The 15,873-nt window shown below is 46.8% G+C and overlaps 1 protein-coding gene across 9 annotated transcripts in view; it reads right to left on the bottom strand.

Moving 5' to 3' along the window:
- The window catches only part of LOC119964669 (mesoderm induction early response protein 1-like), a 79,420-nt gene that overhangs the window by 31,578 nt on the left and 31,969 nt on the right, over nt 1-15,873 (bottom strand). For 8 of the 9 annotated variants that reach the window (XM_038794447.1, XM_038794449.1, XM_038794450.1 and 5 more), the window contains one exon: nt 526-658. In XM_038794447.1, the coding sequence (XP_038650375.1) occupies nt 526-658 (133 nt within the window). The remainder of the gene's footprint in view (nt 1-525; nt 659-15,873) is intronic. The other variant, XM_038794444.1, reaches the window with a different exon arrangement.

Raw genomic sequence — 15,873 nt, forward strand, 5'->3', positions numbered from 1 at the left:
AACACATTATTCCATTACCAGAATCAACATCACCCATCTAGTTTAACCAATTAGTAAAGTCAACTTGCACTTGAGGCAAAGAGTTTATTGGAATGGTTCTCAGCAGTGGCAAAATCCTTACTCCAACAATAGTTGAGGCCTTTTAAATGTTCATGGGATGGGGCATTGCTGGCTGGGCATTCCTGTCCCCGAGGGCATTCAGGAGTCAACCACATTGCTGTGAAACTGTGGTCGCATATAGGCAAGTCTAGGTAAGGATGACAGATTTCCTTCCCTAAAGCCATTAGTGAGCCAGATGGGTTTTTGTGACAAGAGACAGTGGTTTCATGGTCATCGTTCGACTTTAATTCTAAATTTTTATTGAATTCAAATTTCACAATCTGCCACGGTGGGATTCGAACCCAGGCCCACTGAGCATTAATCGTCACTGCCTCCTCTGGCTGAAATAGGCGTTGAGAATATCTTTGATAATGGGAGAAAGTGCTGAAGCTGACTAATTTCACATACATGCACAAAAAAGTATACCTATGTCTAAGTATTTACATCTGCGTGGACGGATAATCTCTTGTACATCTTGTGAGGTAATCAATGGTGCAAGGTCATCGTTAGAAGACATAGTTTCATCATCTTGTCCATGCGAGTTTTTTGGTATTTCTTGCTATAGAGATCATAAAAGATATCCAATACACAGTTTAGTAAATTCAAAGTCTCATGGAAGGAAAAAAAAGTTTATACATTTTGTGCGAATTTAAACTTTTATAACCTTGGATGTACAAGATAGATGCAAATGGTGAAATGCATATGAAAGCACAATTAAAATTAATAATAATAATCATTTATTGTCACAAGTATGAAGTTACTGTGAAAAGTCCCGAGTCGCCACATTCTGGCGCCTGTTCGGGTAAGCTGGTACGGGAATTGAACCCACGCTGCTGGCCTTGTTCTGCATTACAAACCAGCTGTCTAGCCTACTGAGCTAAACCAGCCCTTAATTAACACAGTCTTGATTATAAATAGCAACTGTAGATGAAAAATGAACTTGACGGCTAGCAGAATTGGAGACCACAGCAGTTGCTAGAAGAAAATTCACTGTTCGTGACAGAAAATTGCACCATTCAGCTTAATTAACAACTGGATAAAGTTTCCAACCTGTGCACATCCAAATGTCTGAAGTTGCACATAGATTTTGTATAAACATCCTGTTTTAATCAAAGCTGAAAATCGACATGAAAATTAACATAGTTACACCAAAGGGGGAGACACTTGGTTTGCTTTTCTTTAAAAGGGGAGGAAGAAATACAAGGAGATACAACACTGTCTGAAGGAACTGAAACATGTGATCAACCTCAGAAATACAAAATAATTGCCTGTTTTTACTTTTTAATTGCCTTCAGATGTATTTCTATACCTTGCCCTTTGCAAAAGGAATTCATAATTTTCTGCTCAGCTTTTTATTTATAAATATGCATATAAGTAGGAACAAGCAAAGTTTATTATACATGGGAGCGTTTACCTCTTTCCAGAGATTAATGACCTTCAGAGCACCACGTTAGGTGTAATTTATGTATTTGAATTTTGAAACTCAGCTCTGGGCTGAACAGAAACAGAATGGAGAGTCTGTACACAGCCACAGCAATCAACCAGTATAGGGGAATGCTGTCTGGGGAAGGGAAACAACATTGACGGTGCGCAAAAACAATAATGTTACCCCCAATGTTCATTTGGAGAAAATCCTGGAGCAACTATATGCAAGATAGGCGGTCTTGCAGCACAGATATGTCAAGGCAGATGCTGGAGCAAAGTTGGGTATCAACATAGATATGAAAACAGGTCCAGCCACGATGTTAAAGGAAAACAGACATCTACATACTAAGCATGGAAAAAAAAGGAGCCCAAGGTGGATTTCTGAGGATATTTAGAGGTTTTGATAAAATTTGTTTGTTGGAATGAGCTATCACAGACAGGAATGAGCCCAGACAAGAGATCTCACAGAGTTGGACCAGGAAGATGTAATGAGATAATGAATGGTGGTGGACAATCATGCTCATTAGCAAGTGATCGCTGAAGAAGAAATGAGAAAATGAAGAAATGATGAACATACAAAATAGGAGTAGAAGTTGACTATTCAGCCCCTCAAGCCTGTTCAGCCATTCAATAAAGACCTTGGTTGATTAGTTTGGTTTTCAAATTCCACATTCCATTGAGCCCAGCCCCAATAACCTTTGATTCCCTTGCCCAATAATCTATTTCCACCTTAAAAAATATTAAATCACCCAGCCTGCGAAGGCAGTGTTCAAAGTCGCATAACCCTCAGGAAAAGAATTCTCCTCATCTGTCCTAAAAGGATGAGCCCTAATTTTAAACACAAATGATCCCTAGTTCTGCACCCACCCACAAGAGGAAACATCTTTTCCACGTCTACCTTGTCAAGACCACTCAAGATTTTGTATACTTCAATCAAGTCATCCCTTACTCTTCCTAAACTCCAGTGAAAATAAGCCCAGTTTTTCTAAGCCTTTCTCAAATAGATGCAGGGTGTGGTAACTTGCTGAATTTTGCTTATAGTTTAATTTCTGTGGGATGTTTGGAAAGGATTCATTCGGAGGTTAGGAAAATAGAGGAATTTGGAACTGGGTGAATTTAAATGTGTTGTGTACAACCATTAATGTAGTTAATTGTTTGTTTTTAGTTGCCTTTGTGTTTTATTGTTTAATAAACATTCATTTTGTTTGATTATTAAAACAAGACTGAAACATTCTTCCCTGGTCTTCACATTATATCAAACTTCAAAAAAAAGTACAGTTAGGAACTTGCATTCCAAGTTTCTCTACTGGGATTTGCAATATCCTAGCATTTAACATCAGTTGAGCTAACCGCACCAACCAAGTAAACCTCTGCTGAACCGTTGCCAACATATTTATTCTTGCAGGAAGGATACCAAAACTGCACACTATTACGATCCCAGACAAGAACACAACAGTGCCTAGGATACTGGATCGAAACCCCAATATTTTATTTTAATTTTGTAAAGCTGTGAGGAAAGAAATACTTCTCTTCAGGAGTGATTTCATGTATGGTATATTAAAACAAACTCTATTGCTAACATAATATTAAAACTTTTAATCATCCACCAGAAAATAGTTTACAATTACCCCTTAAACAATACTACTCAATACAGTGAATACAATACCCTAAATTGCTATCTTTATTCTCACTTAAACAAGAAAATAAACTATCTCAGCTCTCAATCCACCTTAAATACAAATGGCAGAGGAATACTTGCTTTACAGGGATATTTTTAAAGAGCTCTTACGACTCTGCTTCACAGAAAATATCTGACCACTGTGAGAAATTCTGGCTGTATGTCTTCAAAAGCGGTTTCAACTGGCTAATTTCAGCTATCCCCCTTGTCCTCAGAAGTCTGTACTGCGTTAAATACAGTTAATCTCTTTCAACTTAGTGAGAGCAGACCCATTTCACTGTGTACACAACTTAATTCAGGTCAGAACTGAACTGAAAATGCTCTCTCAAAAAACCTTAGCTCCACCAAGCAATGACATCATCTCACCAAGCTGAAAACTAATTAACTCCCCAGGGAATTCCCTTAATCAAAACACAATTGCATTAGCCCAAGCATCTTGTGGTGGTTAATTGCTCCTAAAAAGTTTGTTGTCTTTCAAATCAAGTTTCTTTCAGAACAGGACTTCAGCAGTCAAACATGCGTACAACTTACCCAATACTTTCCAACATTCATCAGTGTACTTAAGATGCAGCCTCACCAATACCCTGTACATATGAAGCACAATACCTTTACTTTTATACTAAATTCCATTTGCAATAAAAGTAGCATTCCATTAGACACCTTAACTATTGCTGTGCCTGCAGATTAACTTTTTTGTGCTCATGTACTACAACCCTCTGCAGCTTGGCATTCTGCAGTCATTTCCATTAAAGTAATGCTCTGCTTTTTAATTCTTGCCTGAAATGTACAATTTCACACATTTACTCACATTATACGTCGTCTGCCAAATTTCTGCCCACACAACTTATCCATAACCATCTACAACTTCATGTCCTCCTCATAGAATCCCTACAGAGCAGGAAGCCATTTGGACCATTGAGTCTGCACCAACCCTTCGAATGAGCACTCTTCCCATCTCTACTTCCTGTCCACCCCGCCCTTCCCTGTACCCCCATAATAAAACCTCCCTGGACATCCCTGTGAGGCAGCAGTGTTAACCACTGTGCCACCCTCATAACCTACTTCCCTATCTTTGTGCCATCTGCAAATGTAGCTATCATGTATTGACTCCTATCATTGAAGTCATCGACATAAATTGTAAAATGTTGAATCCCCAGCACAGACCACTGCAGGACTCACTAATCACAACCTGCCAATCAGAACTAATTTATGCATACTTGTTTTTCTGCTAGCCCATCAATCTTTTATCCATGCTAAAATGTTAACCCCTACACTGTGAGCTTTTGTTTTCCGCAATAACCTTTAATGTGGCACCTTAACAAATGTCTTCTGGAAATCCAAGTACATGTCGACAGGCTCTGCTTTGTCCATAGCACGTTACTCCTTCAAAGAACTCAATTAAATAGGTTAAACAGGATTTCCCCACCATAAAACCATGCTGAGTCTTCCAGATTACTGCAAGTTTCTCTCTCTAAATGCCCAGCCATAACCTCCTTAATGATCAATTCTAACACTTTCTCCACGACAGACAACAAACTAATTGACCTATTGTTTGCTACTGACATGACCGTAGTGGGTGGGATCTCGAACAATGACTCAGAATACAGGAGGGAGATGGAGAACCTAGTGGAGCAGTGTAATGACAACAATCTCAACGTCAGCAAAACTAAGGAACTGGTCATGGACTTCAGGAAGCAAAGCACCGTACACACCCCTGTCAACATCAATGATGCTGAGGTGGAGATGGTTGACAGCTTCAAATTCCTAGGTATGTACATCACCAAAAATCTGGTCTACCCACATTGACGCTGCAACCAAACAAGCATAACAGCACCTATACTTCCTCGGAAACTAAGGAAATTTGGCATGTCCACATTGGCTCTTACCAATTTTTGCAGATGCACCATAGAAAGCATCCTATCTGGCTGCATCAAACCCTCGTATGGCAACTGCTCGGCCCAAGACCGTAAGAAACTAGAGAGTTGTGAACACATCCCAGTCCATTATGCAAAACCACTTCCCATCCACTGACTCTGTCTACACCTCCTGCTGCCTTGGGAAAGTGGACAGCATAATCAAAGACCCCTCTCACCTGGGTTATTCTCTTTTCCATTGGGCAGGAGATACAAAAGTCTGAGAACACGCACTAACAGGTTCAAAAGTAGCTTCTTGGATTGGATTTGTTTATTGTCACGTATACAGTGAAAAGTATTTTTCTGCGAGCAAATAAAATACATAATAGGGTAACACAGGGTCCACAATGTAAACACATAGACACCGGCATCGGGTGAAGCACACAGGACTGTAGTATTAATCAGGTCAGTCCATAAGAGAGTCGTTTAGGAGTCTGGTAACAGCGGGGAAGAAGCTGTTTTTGAATCTTTTCGTGCGTGTTCTCCTACTGCTACCAGACTCCTGAATGACCAGCTTATGGATTGAATGGATTGCGTCACACATCTTCTTTACTGAGTACTACACTCCGTATGCTTCACCCGATGCCTGTATCTATATGTATTTACATTGTGTATTCATGTATGTTCTATGTTTTTTCATGTATGGAATGATCTGTCTGGACTGTACACAGAACAATTCTTTTCACTGTATCTCGGTACACGTGACAATAAATCAATTCAAAATTTCCTGCTTTCCGACTCCTTCCCCTCTTAGCAGGAGTTATATTTCCTCCTTTCCAGTCTGATAGAATGCTTCCAAATTCTAGTCAATTTTGGAAAATTAACACCAACGCATCTACTACCTCATTTGCCACTTCTTTTAAGACCATAGGTTGAACCAGCAAACTGGAGACCTGTCAGCCCGCAGCTCCATCAGTTTGCTCAATACAGCATCCCTAGTGATAGTGATTTCACCAAATTCCTCTCTCCCTTCCACTTCTTGATTTATACCTATTTGCTGGAATGGTTTAGCATTCTCCATAGTGAAGAGAGAAACAAAATATTTGTTCATTTTATTTGCCATTTCCTCCATATCTATTATTAACTCCCCATTGCCACTCTCAAGAAGACAATTCCTGCTACCCATGTTACATTTCTATCTTGCTTCCTATCATTCTCAAATCCAGTTATCCTGAATAAACATAGAAACAGAAGATAGGTGCAAGAGTACGCCATTTGGCCCTTCTAGCCTACAACAACATTCAATATGATCATGGCTGATCATGCAAATTCAGTATCCCACTCCAGCTTTCTCTCCATACACCTTGATTCCTTAGCTGCAAGGGCCACGTCCAGTTCCCTCTTGAATATATCTAACGAATTAGCCCTAACAGCTTTTTGTGGTTGAGAATTCTACAAGTTCACAACTCTCTGAGAAAAGACGTTCTTCCTCATCTCAGTCCTGAATGGTTTACTTCCTATCCTTAGGCTGTGACCCCTAGTTCTGGACGTCCTAAACATCGGGAACATTCTTCCCGCATCTAGCCTGTCCACTCGCATCAGGATTTGATAGGTTTCGACTTCCGGTGGCGACCTTGGAGTGAGCGGTCGCACATTTGGCAGCTTTCACTCATGGTGGTCTTTGTGTGGCTTTTAAGCCAGATTGTTGCAGGAAATTTGTAGAGAAAGGGTGTAGAAGCAAGAACAGAAGGGACCCCCAGTTTAAGGAGCTGTGGCCCAGAAGTCATCAGAAAAGAACGAACCACAGGCGGTGGTGCCGAGTGAGGAGTGGACAACGCCCGTGGATATGGCAGATGAATAGGGTCGGAACCCATCGGCTCAGTGGTCGATGGACCAGTTGGTGAGCTTCTTAAATGAGAAGTTCACCCAACAACGGCAGGAGAGTGTGGAGGATCTGGCCCGGGCCGTGGACTCGATCAAGGCGGTGACTGACCGCGTGGAGACGAAACTGGCAGCGCAGGGTCAGGCGATCCAGAGGTTGGAGGAGCTGGCGGGGGAGCATGAGGACCAGCCCACCTTGATGGCAGCAGAAATTCTGATGCTGCGTGACCAGAAGAGGCTGCTGGAGAAAGTGGGAGACCTGGAAAATTGTTCTCATAGGCACAACATTCGGATCGTGGGTCTGCCGGAGGGAATTGAAGGATCGGATGCTGGTGCGTATGTGGGGAAGATGTTAGAGAAGCTGCTTGTGGAAGGTGCATTTGATCAACTGCTGGAGGTGAATCAGGTCCACAGGGCACTGACACACAAGCCCAGGGGGAGGTGAGTCGCCGAGGTCGAAGGTGGTACAATTACATCAGTTCCTGGACAAGGAATGCATTGAGGTGGGCCAGGCAATGTACGTGGATGTCGAGATCCGGGTGCACCAGGACCTGGGAGACGAGCTCACAAAGAGGAGGGAGAGCTTTAATAAGGTCGAGTCGGCCCTGTACAAAAAGGGCATAAAGTTGGGACTATGTACCTGGCTCGCCCATGGGTGACCTATGGGGGCCGGGAGTGGTACTTTGGCTCGGAGGAGGAGGCAGCGGACTTCATGAAAGAGAATAGACTAACAGAAGAAGGAGGATCTTGAACTTTGACTGAGGAGAACTGAACTATGTTTTGTAAAACTTTGGATCTGTGCTGTTTGGATTTATTTTGGGGGTTTAGCTTGTTTCTTGCCGTTTTGCTCCTGGTTCGGTTTGGGGTTTGTCTGGTAATTTGTAAATGGAGGAGGGATGGGCCTTTGTGTTCAGACCGTGGGAGGCATTTTGTTTTTGCTTCTTGCCTTTGTGTCGACTGTACGCTAAGAGCGGTGTGGGTGGTAAGATGCTAGGCCCCATGGACGGGGGCTGCCAGGCTAGCTGGACGGTATAGTTCAAGGAAGCAAAGTGGGGGGGCGTGAGCTGAAGATCGATGTTGGGGGGGACAGGGGGGCTTTCAAAGTGGAGGATTGTTGATGACGGTGGTTGCCAGAGGGTGGGCCGGGGAGGTGCGAGACATGGCCGCAGACTGGCCTAGGAGAGGTTACGGCTGATCGGCGGGGTGCAACCAGGCTGGTCACGTGGAAAGTTCGGGGACTGCATGGTCTAGTCAAAATGGCCCGTGCATTCGCATACTTGAGGCGACTGAAGGCCATGTTGCAGGAGACACATTTGAAGATGGGGGATCAGATTAGGTTGAAGAAGGGTTGGGTCAGGCAGGTGTTTCATTCGGGATTAGATTTTAAAACGAGGGAGGTGGCAATTCTGGTCAATAAACGGGTGGATTTCGAGGGGGGGGGGGGGGGGGGGGAAGATAAAAGGCGGACCCAGGGGGTAGATCTGTTATGGTTAGTGGGAAGTTGGAGGGAATAGCTGTGATATTGGTAAATATATATGCCCCAAACTGGGATGATGTTGAGATTGTCAGATGGGGGCTGGGGAAGATCCCGGACCTGGATTCAGATTGACTGATTATGGGGGGGGATTTCAACACGGTCCTGGATCCGAGGCTGGATCGGTCGAGGTCCAGGTCAGGGAAGGCAGGCGGAGTTGAACAGGCAGGTAGGCGAAATTTTATAGGTGAACAGGAGGTATGTGGAGTCTCCGGATGACAGACATCTGAAGGAGCATCAGAATTTGGGCTCCTGTCCACAGGTAAGGCGGAAGGACAGCTGAGGAGGGTGAAGGGTGCAGTCTATGAATATGGGGAAAAAGCCAGCAGGATGGTGGCACACCAGCAGAGGAAGCAGTAGGCGGCAAGCGATGGGAAAATAAAAGATACAGGAGGAAGTCGATTTGGATCCGGCGGGGGTAAATGATGTGTTTCGGGAGTTTTAAAGTAGATTGTGTAAATCGGAACCCCCAGCCAGGGAGGAGGGTATAAAGCGATTCCTGGGGGGGGGGGGGGGGGAAAGAGAATAGATGAGGAGTTGGTGGGGGGATTGGGAGCTCCAATTGAGCTTGGGGAGGTTATGAACGGGTTGGGGGGGGGGGGGGGGGGGGGGGGGGGGGGGACGATGCAAACAGGCAAGGCCCCGGGACCTGACAGATACCCGGTGGAGTTCTATAATAAGTTTTCCAGAGGCTATTAATGAGTTCAAGAAGCTGGGAGTGCTCCCCACAACGTTATTGCCGGCATCAATCTCCCTTATTTTGAAGCGGGATAAGGATCCGGAGAGTTGTGGGTCATATAGACAGATTTCCCTGTTGAATGTGGATGCCAAATTGCTGGCAAAGATCTTGGCTACATGCATAAAGGATTGCATTCCGGGGGTGATAGGGGAGGACCAGGTGGAATTTGTGAAGGGATGACACCTGACATCCAATATTAGACGGCTCCTAAATGACACCTGACATCCAATATTAGACGGCTCCTAGGGGCCGGTTTAGCACAGTGGGCTAAACAGCTGACTTGTAAATGCAGAACAAGGCCAGCAGCACGGGTTCAATTCCCGTACCGGCCTCCCTGAACAGGCGCCAGAATGTGACGATTAGGGGCTTTTCACAGTAACTTCATTGAAGCCGACTTGTGACAATAAGCGATTATTATGTGACAATGATGCCTGCGGAGGGGCGGGAGGTTGAGGTGGCCATGGATGCAGAGAAGGCCTTTGATTGGGTGGAGTGGAGGTACCCGTGGGATGGCCTGGGAAGGTTTGGGTTTGGGCAGGGATTCAGTCTGGTTGCTATATTAGGCACCGGTGCCGAATGCAAGGACCAACCGGGTCTGGTCAGAGCATGTGCAGGGGGACAAGGCAGGGGTGCCCACTCTTCCCACTACTGTTTGCCCTGGCCATACAGCCTTTGGCAATGGTGCTCAGAGCATTGAACATGTGGCAGGGGACAGTGGGGTGGGGGTGGAGCATAGGGTCTCGCTCTATGTGGACAATTTGCTCCTGTATATAACAGACCCGTTTGGGGGGGGATTGCAGGAATTATTGGAACACTGGAGGAATTTGGCCGGTTCTCGGGCTACAAACTAAACATGAGCAAGAGCGAGGTCTTCGTCATCCAGGCAAGGGGGGCAGGAGATGAGACTGAGGGCGATGCCGTTTAAAGTGGTGGGAAGGAGTTTTAGGTATCTGGGGATTCAGATGGCGAGGGACTGGGGTCAGTTTCATAAACTAAATTTAGGCAGGCTGACTGAGCAACTAAAAGGGGACCTCCGCTGGTGGGAACTGCTCCGCTGTCATTGGTGGGGGAGGTACAGACTGTGAAAATGACAGTCCTCCTGAGATTGCTGCTCGTGTTTCAGTGTCTCCCAATCCTTATCCCCAAGGCATTTTTCAGGAAAATGAACATGGCGATCTTGGGTTTTATCTGGCCTGGAAAAGCCCAGAGGGTGAAGAAGGTCCTTCTTGAGCGGGGGTGGGGGCGGACAGGACTTGGCCCGTCCGAACTTTATTAATTACTACTGGGCAGCCAATATTTCGATGGTTAGGAAGCAGGGAGGGGTCGGTGTGGGAGCAGGTAGAGGCGGCATCTTGTAAGGGCACAAGTCTGGAGGCTCTGTTAACAACACCTCTGCCGTTTTCACCGGCTCGGTACTTCACAAGCCCAGTGGTTGTGGCAGCCCTGAGAGTGTGGGGGCAATGGAGGCAACATATATGAGACTGGAGGGGGTGTCGGTGTGGTCACCGATCTGTGACAATCACCGGTTTGCTCCGGGGACGGGAATGGGGGCTTCAGGAGGTGGCAGCAAGCAGGGATTGAGAGATTTGGGGATGCCTTCATTGAGTAGGGTTTCCTGATCCTGGAGGACCTAGAAGAGGAGTTTGAGTTGCCGTGTGGGAACGGATTTTGGTACGAGACTTTGTCCAGACGCAGGTTCCAAGATTCCCTCGCCTCCCTCTCAGGGGACTACAGGATAAGGTGATGTCAAAAACAGGGGTTGGGGAGAGGAGGGTCTCGGAAATATATAAGGAATTGACGGAGTGGGAAAGGGTCCCAATCGCAGCGGTGAAGAGGAAGTGGGAGGACGAGAAGAATTGGAGGTCGGGCTATGGGAGAAGGCCCTGAAAAGAGTCAATGCATCCTCGTCGTGTGCCAGGCTCAGCCTGATCCAGTTCAAGGTGGTCCACAAGGCTCATATGACTGTGGCCCGGATGGAGTAGGTTTTTTGAGGAGGTGGAGGACGGGTGTGGGAGGTGCGGGATAAGTCCGGCAAATCATGTACATATGTTCTGGGCGTGTCCAAAGCTGAAGGGGTTTTGGCAAGGATTCTCAGATGTCATGTCCGAGGTCCTGGAAGGGATGGCGACTCAGAGTTCAGAGGTGGCAATATTTGAAATGTCAGAAGATCCGGGAGCCCGGGGTGGAGGGGAGAGAGAAAGGCCGACGTTTTGGCCTTTGCCTCCCTGGTGGCCAGAGGCGGATTTTGCTGGGATGGAGGGACTTGGAGCCTCCCAAAGTCGGTGATGTGGGTCAGTGACATGGCAGGATTTCGCAGGCTGGAGAAGATTAAGTTCGCTGTAAGGGGTTCATTACAGGGGTTCGCTCGGAGGTGGCAGCTGTTCATCGACTTCTTTAAGGAAAACTGACCATGGGGGGAGGGGGGAAAGAAGAAGAGGAGGAGGCATGGAAGTGGAGAATAAGGGCAGGGAATCTAATATATGGGGAGCTAGGGCAGGGGGAAGTTGGGTATGTTACATGGGGTTTTTAGTGTGTTGGACCGCTCTGTTATTTAGAATGTTGATATGTTAAAATTATAAATGCCTCAATAAAATGTTTTCTAAAAGAGATCCATGAGATCCCCTTTAAGTCATTCTCTACTTTCTTTATATCTTGACCAATTGTCTAACCTGCCACTCATCTTTGTACAGTTGTATGTTTTAATTTCTTTATTTAACCAAGGATGGTGGGTCCTCCCCTTCAGATTTTTCTTTATAGTAGGAGTATACTTATTCTGAGTATTCTGAAGTATCACCTTGATGCTTCTCTATCAATCTATGCCCTAGCCCAATATTCCAGTTCACTTCAGCTAGCAAAGCTTTCATGCCATTATTTAAGATTAAAATACTAGTCGTTTTTTATAAAATATTTTTATTAGGGTATTTGCAAGTTTTCATAATAATAAGTGACATAAACATGGTACAATGAGCATTTCCACCCCCACCCTAATCTTCAACCCCCCATAACAATAAGAAAAAAAAAGTCTGCCTCCCCCCCCCCCCCCCCCTTTTTGGAATTCTACTTCTGCTGACATTTTAACTTTCCCCGAGAAAGTCGACGAACGGCTGCCACCTGAGAAAGCTTGAGAAACCCAGCCATGTCATTAACCCAGGTCTCTGCACTCAGGGGCTTGGAGCCCCTCCACATTAATAAGATCCGTCTCCAGGCTACCAGGGAGGCAAAGGCCAAGACGTCGACCTCTTGCGCCCCTTGAACTCCCGGCTCTTCCGACACTCCAAAGATCGCCACCTCCGGACTAGACACCACCTGTGTTATGAGTAAAGTGAACATTGCCTTAGTGATACCCTGCCAAACCCCGAAGCTTCGGGCTGTCCAAAACATGTGGACACGATTTGCTGAGCTTCCCGTGCATATCGCACACCTGTCCTCTACCCCATAAAAAATTTGCTCATCTGGGCTACCGTCATGTGTGCCTGGTGGACTACCTTGAATTGTATCAGGCACATGATGAGGATGTGTTAACCCTGCTTAGGGCATCCGCCCACATACCTGCCTCTATCTCTCCTCCTAGCTCATCTTCTCACTTGCCCGTAAGCTCCTCCAACAGAGTTTTCTCCGATTCCAAAATTTCCTGGTAAATATCTGATACCCTCTCCACTCCCACCCAGGTATTGGAAACTACTCTGTCCTTAACCCCCCATGGCAGCAGCAGCGAGAAGGCCAGAAACTGCCTTTGCAAGAAGTCTTGCATCCGCAGATACCTAAACCCATTCCCTGCTGGCAATTCAAATTTATGTTCCAAGGCTTTCAAGCTGGGGAAGCTCCCATCTATAAATAGATATCCCATCCTCCCGATTCCTGCAGTTTGTCATCACCGGAACCCACCATCCAGCCTACCCGGTACAAACTGATGATTATTATAAATCGGGGTCCAAATCGATGCTCCCGCCAATCTCTTATATCTCTTCCATTGCCCCCAGATTCTCAGAGCCGCCACCACCACTGGACTTGTGGAGTATCGGGCTGGCGAGAATGGGAGAGGTGCCATTATCAGTGCTCCCAAACTTGTGTCTTTTCATGACGCCGCCTCCATCTGCTTCCATACCACCTCCTGCCCCACTACCCACTTCCTAATCATGGCAATATTAGCCACCCAGTAGCAATTGCAAAAGTGTGGCAGCGCCAACCCACCGTCCCGCTGACTGCATTCCAGCAACACTTTCTTCACTCGCGGGGTTTTACCCGCCCACACAAAGCCCGAAATAACCTTATTCACCCGCCTGAAAAAGGCCCTCGGAATGAAGATGGGGAGGCTCTGAAAGACAAACAGAAATCTGGGGAGGACCATCAGTTTCACGGTCTGCACCTCCCCGTCAGTGATAGCGGGAGCATGTCCCATCTCTTAAAGTCCTCTCATTTGTTCTATGAGCCGGGGTAGGTTTAACTTGTGCAGTGCCTCCCATTCCCAGGCCACCTGGATTCCCAGATATCGAATGCTCTTTCCTACCACTTTAAACAGCAGCTCTCCCAGTCTCTTCTCCTGCCCTCTTGCCTGGATCACGAACATCTTGCTTTTCCCCATGTTCAATTTATACCCTGAAAAATTACCAAATTCCCCGAGGATCCGCAGAACTTCTCCCATTCCCTCCAGGACGTCTGAAATATACAAGAGCCGGTCATCTGCGTCAAGCAAGACCTGGTGCTCCAGCCCCTCCCCCCAACTGCACTAACCAGCCGTTTCCAGTTCCTAGAGGCTCTTAACGCCATGGCCAATGGCTCTATGGCCAGAGCAAAAGTAGCGGGGAGAGGGGGCACCCTTGCCTCATCCCTCGGTGTAGTTTAAAATACCTCAACCAGTTTGTACGCACTCGCTACTGGTGCCCGGTAGCGCAATCACACCCAGTCAATGAAGCTCTCCCCAAACCCAAACCTAAACCTTCCCAGCATCTCCTACAGGTGCTCCCACTTCAACTCATCCATCGCTACCACCACCTCCATCTCCCCTCCTTCTGAGGGCATCATAATAACATTTAAAAGCCTTTGAACATTGGCCGTGAGTTGTCTGCCCTTTACAAATCCCGTCTGGTCTTCCGCTATCACCCCCGGGGCACAATCCTCTATCCTTGTGGCCAGTAACTTAGCCAGCAGTTTGCCGTCCACATTAAGTAGAGAAATGGCATGTGTGGCCCGCATTGCTCCGGAACCGTCTCCCGTTTCAGGATCAATGAAATAGAGGCCCGCGACATTGTTAGGGGGAGGACTCCCTTCTCTATTGCTTCATTAAATGTCCTCACCAGCAGTGGGCTTAATATCTCTGAAAACATCTTATAGAATTCCACCAGGTAGCCGTCCGGTCCTGGGGCCTTGCTCAACTGCATACCCTCCAGCCCCTCCATTATTTCCTCAATCTCAATTGGGGCTCCCAGCCCTTCCACTAGATCCTCATCCACCCTCGGGAACCTCAACTGACCCCAAACTGCCTCATCCCCTCCACCCCAGCCGGTGGTTCCGACTCATAATTTGCTGTAAAAGTCCTTAAACACCACATTCACCCCCACTGGGTCCAAGAATGTAATTCCACCTCTACTCTTTACTCTCCCCATCTCCCTGGCCACCGGCCTTTTTCTGAGCTGGTGCGCCAACATTCTGCTTGCCTTTTCCCCATACTCATAAATCACCCTCCTTGCCTTCCTCAGCTGTTCCATCGCTTTCCCTGTAGTCAACAGCCCAAACTCCACCTGTAACTCCGCTGCTCCCTCAGTAGCCCCGCGTCCAGGGCCTCCCTCTCCTCAACTAACCTATCCCTCTCAGTCCGTTTCACCTTTTCTCTGTGGGCCCGTATCAAGATTAATTCCCCTCTGACCACTGCCTTTAAGCTTCCCAAACCGTTGCTGCAGAGACCTCCCCGTATCATTTGTTTCCAGGTAGGTTTGGATGGACTTGCTCACCAGCCCACAGATCACTTAATCCGCTAACAACCCCACATCCAGCCTCCATAGCGTGCGTTATCCTCTCTCCAAACTAACCCGTAGACCCATTCAATGTGCGGCATGATCCAACACTGATTGTCGAGTACTCAGTATCCACCACCCGCGGTATTAAGAGTCCTGCTCAGAGCAAAAAAAGTCAAGACTAGAGTATACCTTGTGGACATGGGAGAAAAAAGAAAACTCCTTTACCATTGGCCGTGCAAACCTCCATGGATCTACTCCTCCCCCCCTCCCATCTGTTCTATAAACTCCTTCAATTCCTTTGCCGTGGCTGGCACCCTCCCAGTCCTGGATTTTGACCGGTCCAATTCCGGATCGATGACTGTTAAAATCTGTCCCCATAATCAAGTTATGTGACTAAGTCTGGGATCTGACCTAACACCCACCTCATTAATTCCACATTGTCCCAATTCGGAGGATATACGTCCACGAGTACCACCCGCACCCTCTCCAGCTTCCCACTCACCATTATGTACCTAACCCCTGTGTCTGACACGATTCGTCCTGCCCCGAATGCCACCCATTTATTGATCAAGATCGCTACCCCGCTGGTCTTCCGAGTCCAGCCCCAAGTGGAATACTTGGCCAACCCATTCCTTTCCCAATCTAGTCTGGTCTACAGCCTTTAGGTGTGTCTCTTGTAACATTGCTGCGACCGCCTTCAGCCACCTCAA

This window comes from Scyliorhinus canicula, chromosome 4 (genome assembly GCF_902713615.1).
Source record: "Scyliorhinus canicula chromosome 4, sScyCan1.1, whole genome shotgun sequence".
Taxonomy (NCBI): Eukaryota; Metazoa; Chordata; class Chondrichthyes; order Carcharhiniformes; family Scyliorhinidae; genus Scyliorhinus; species Scyliorhinus canicula.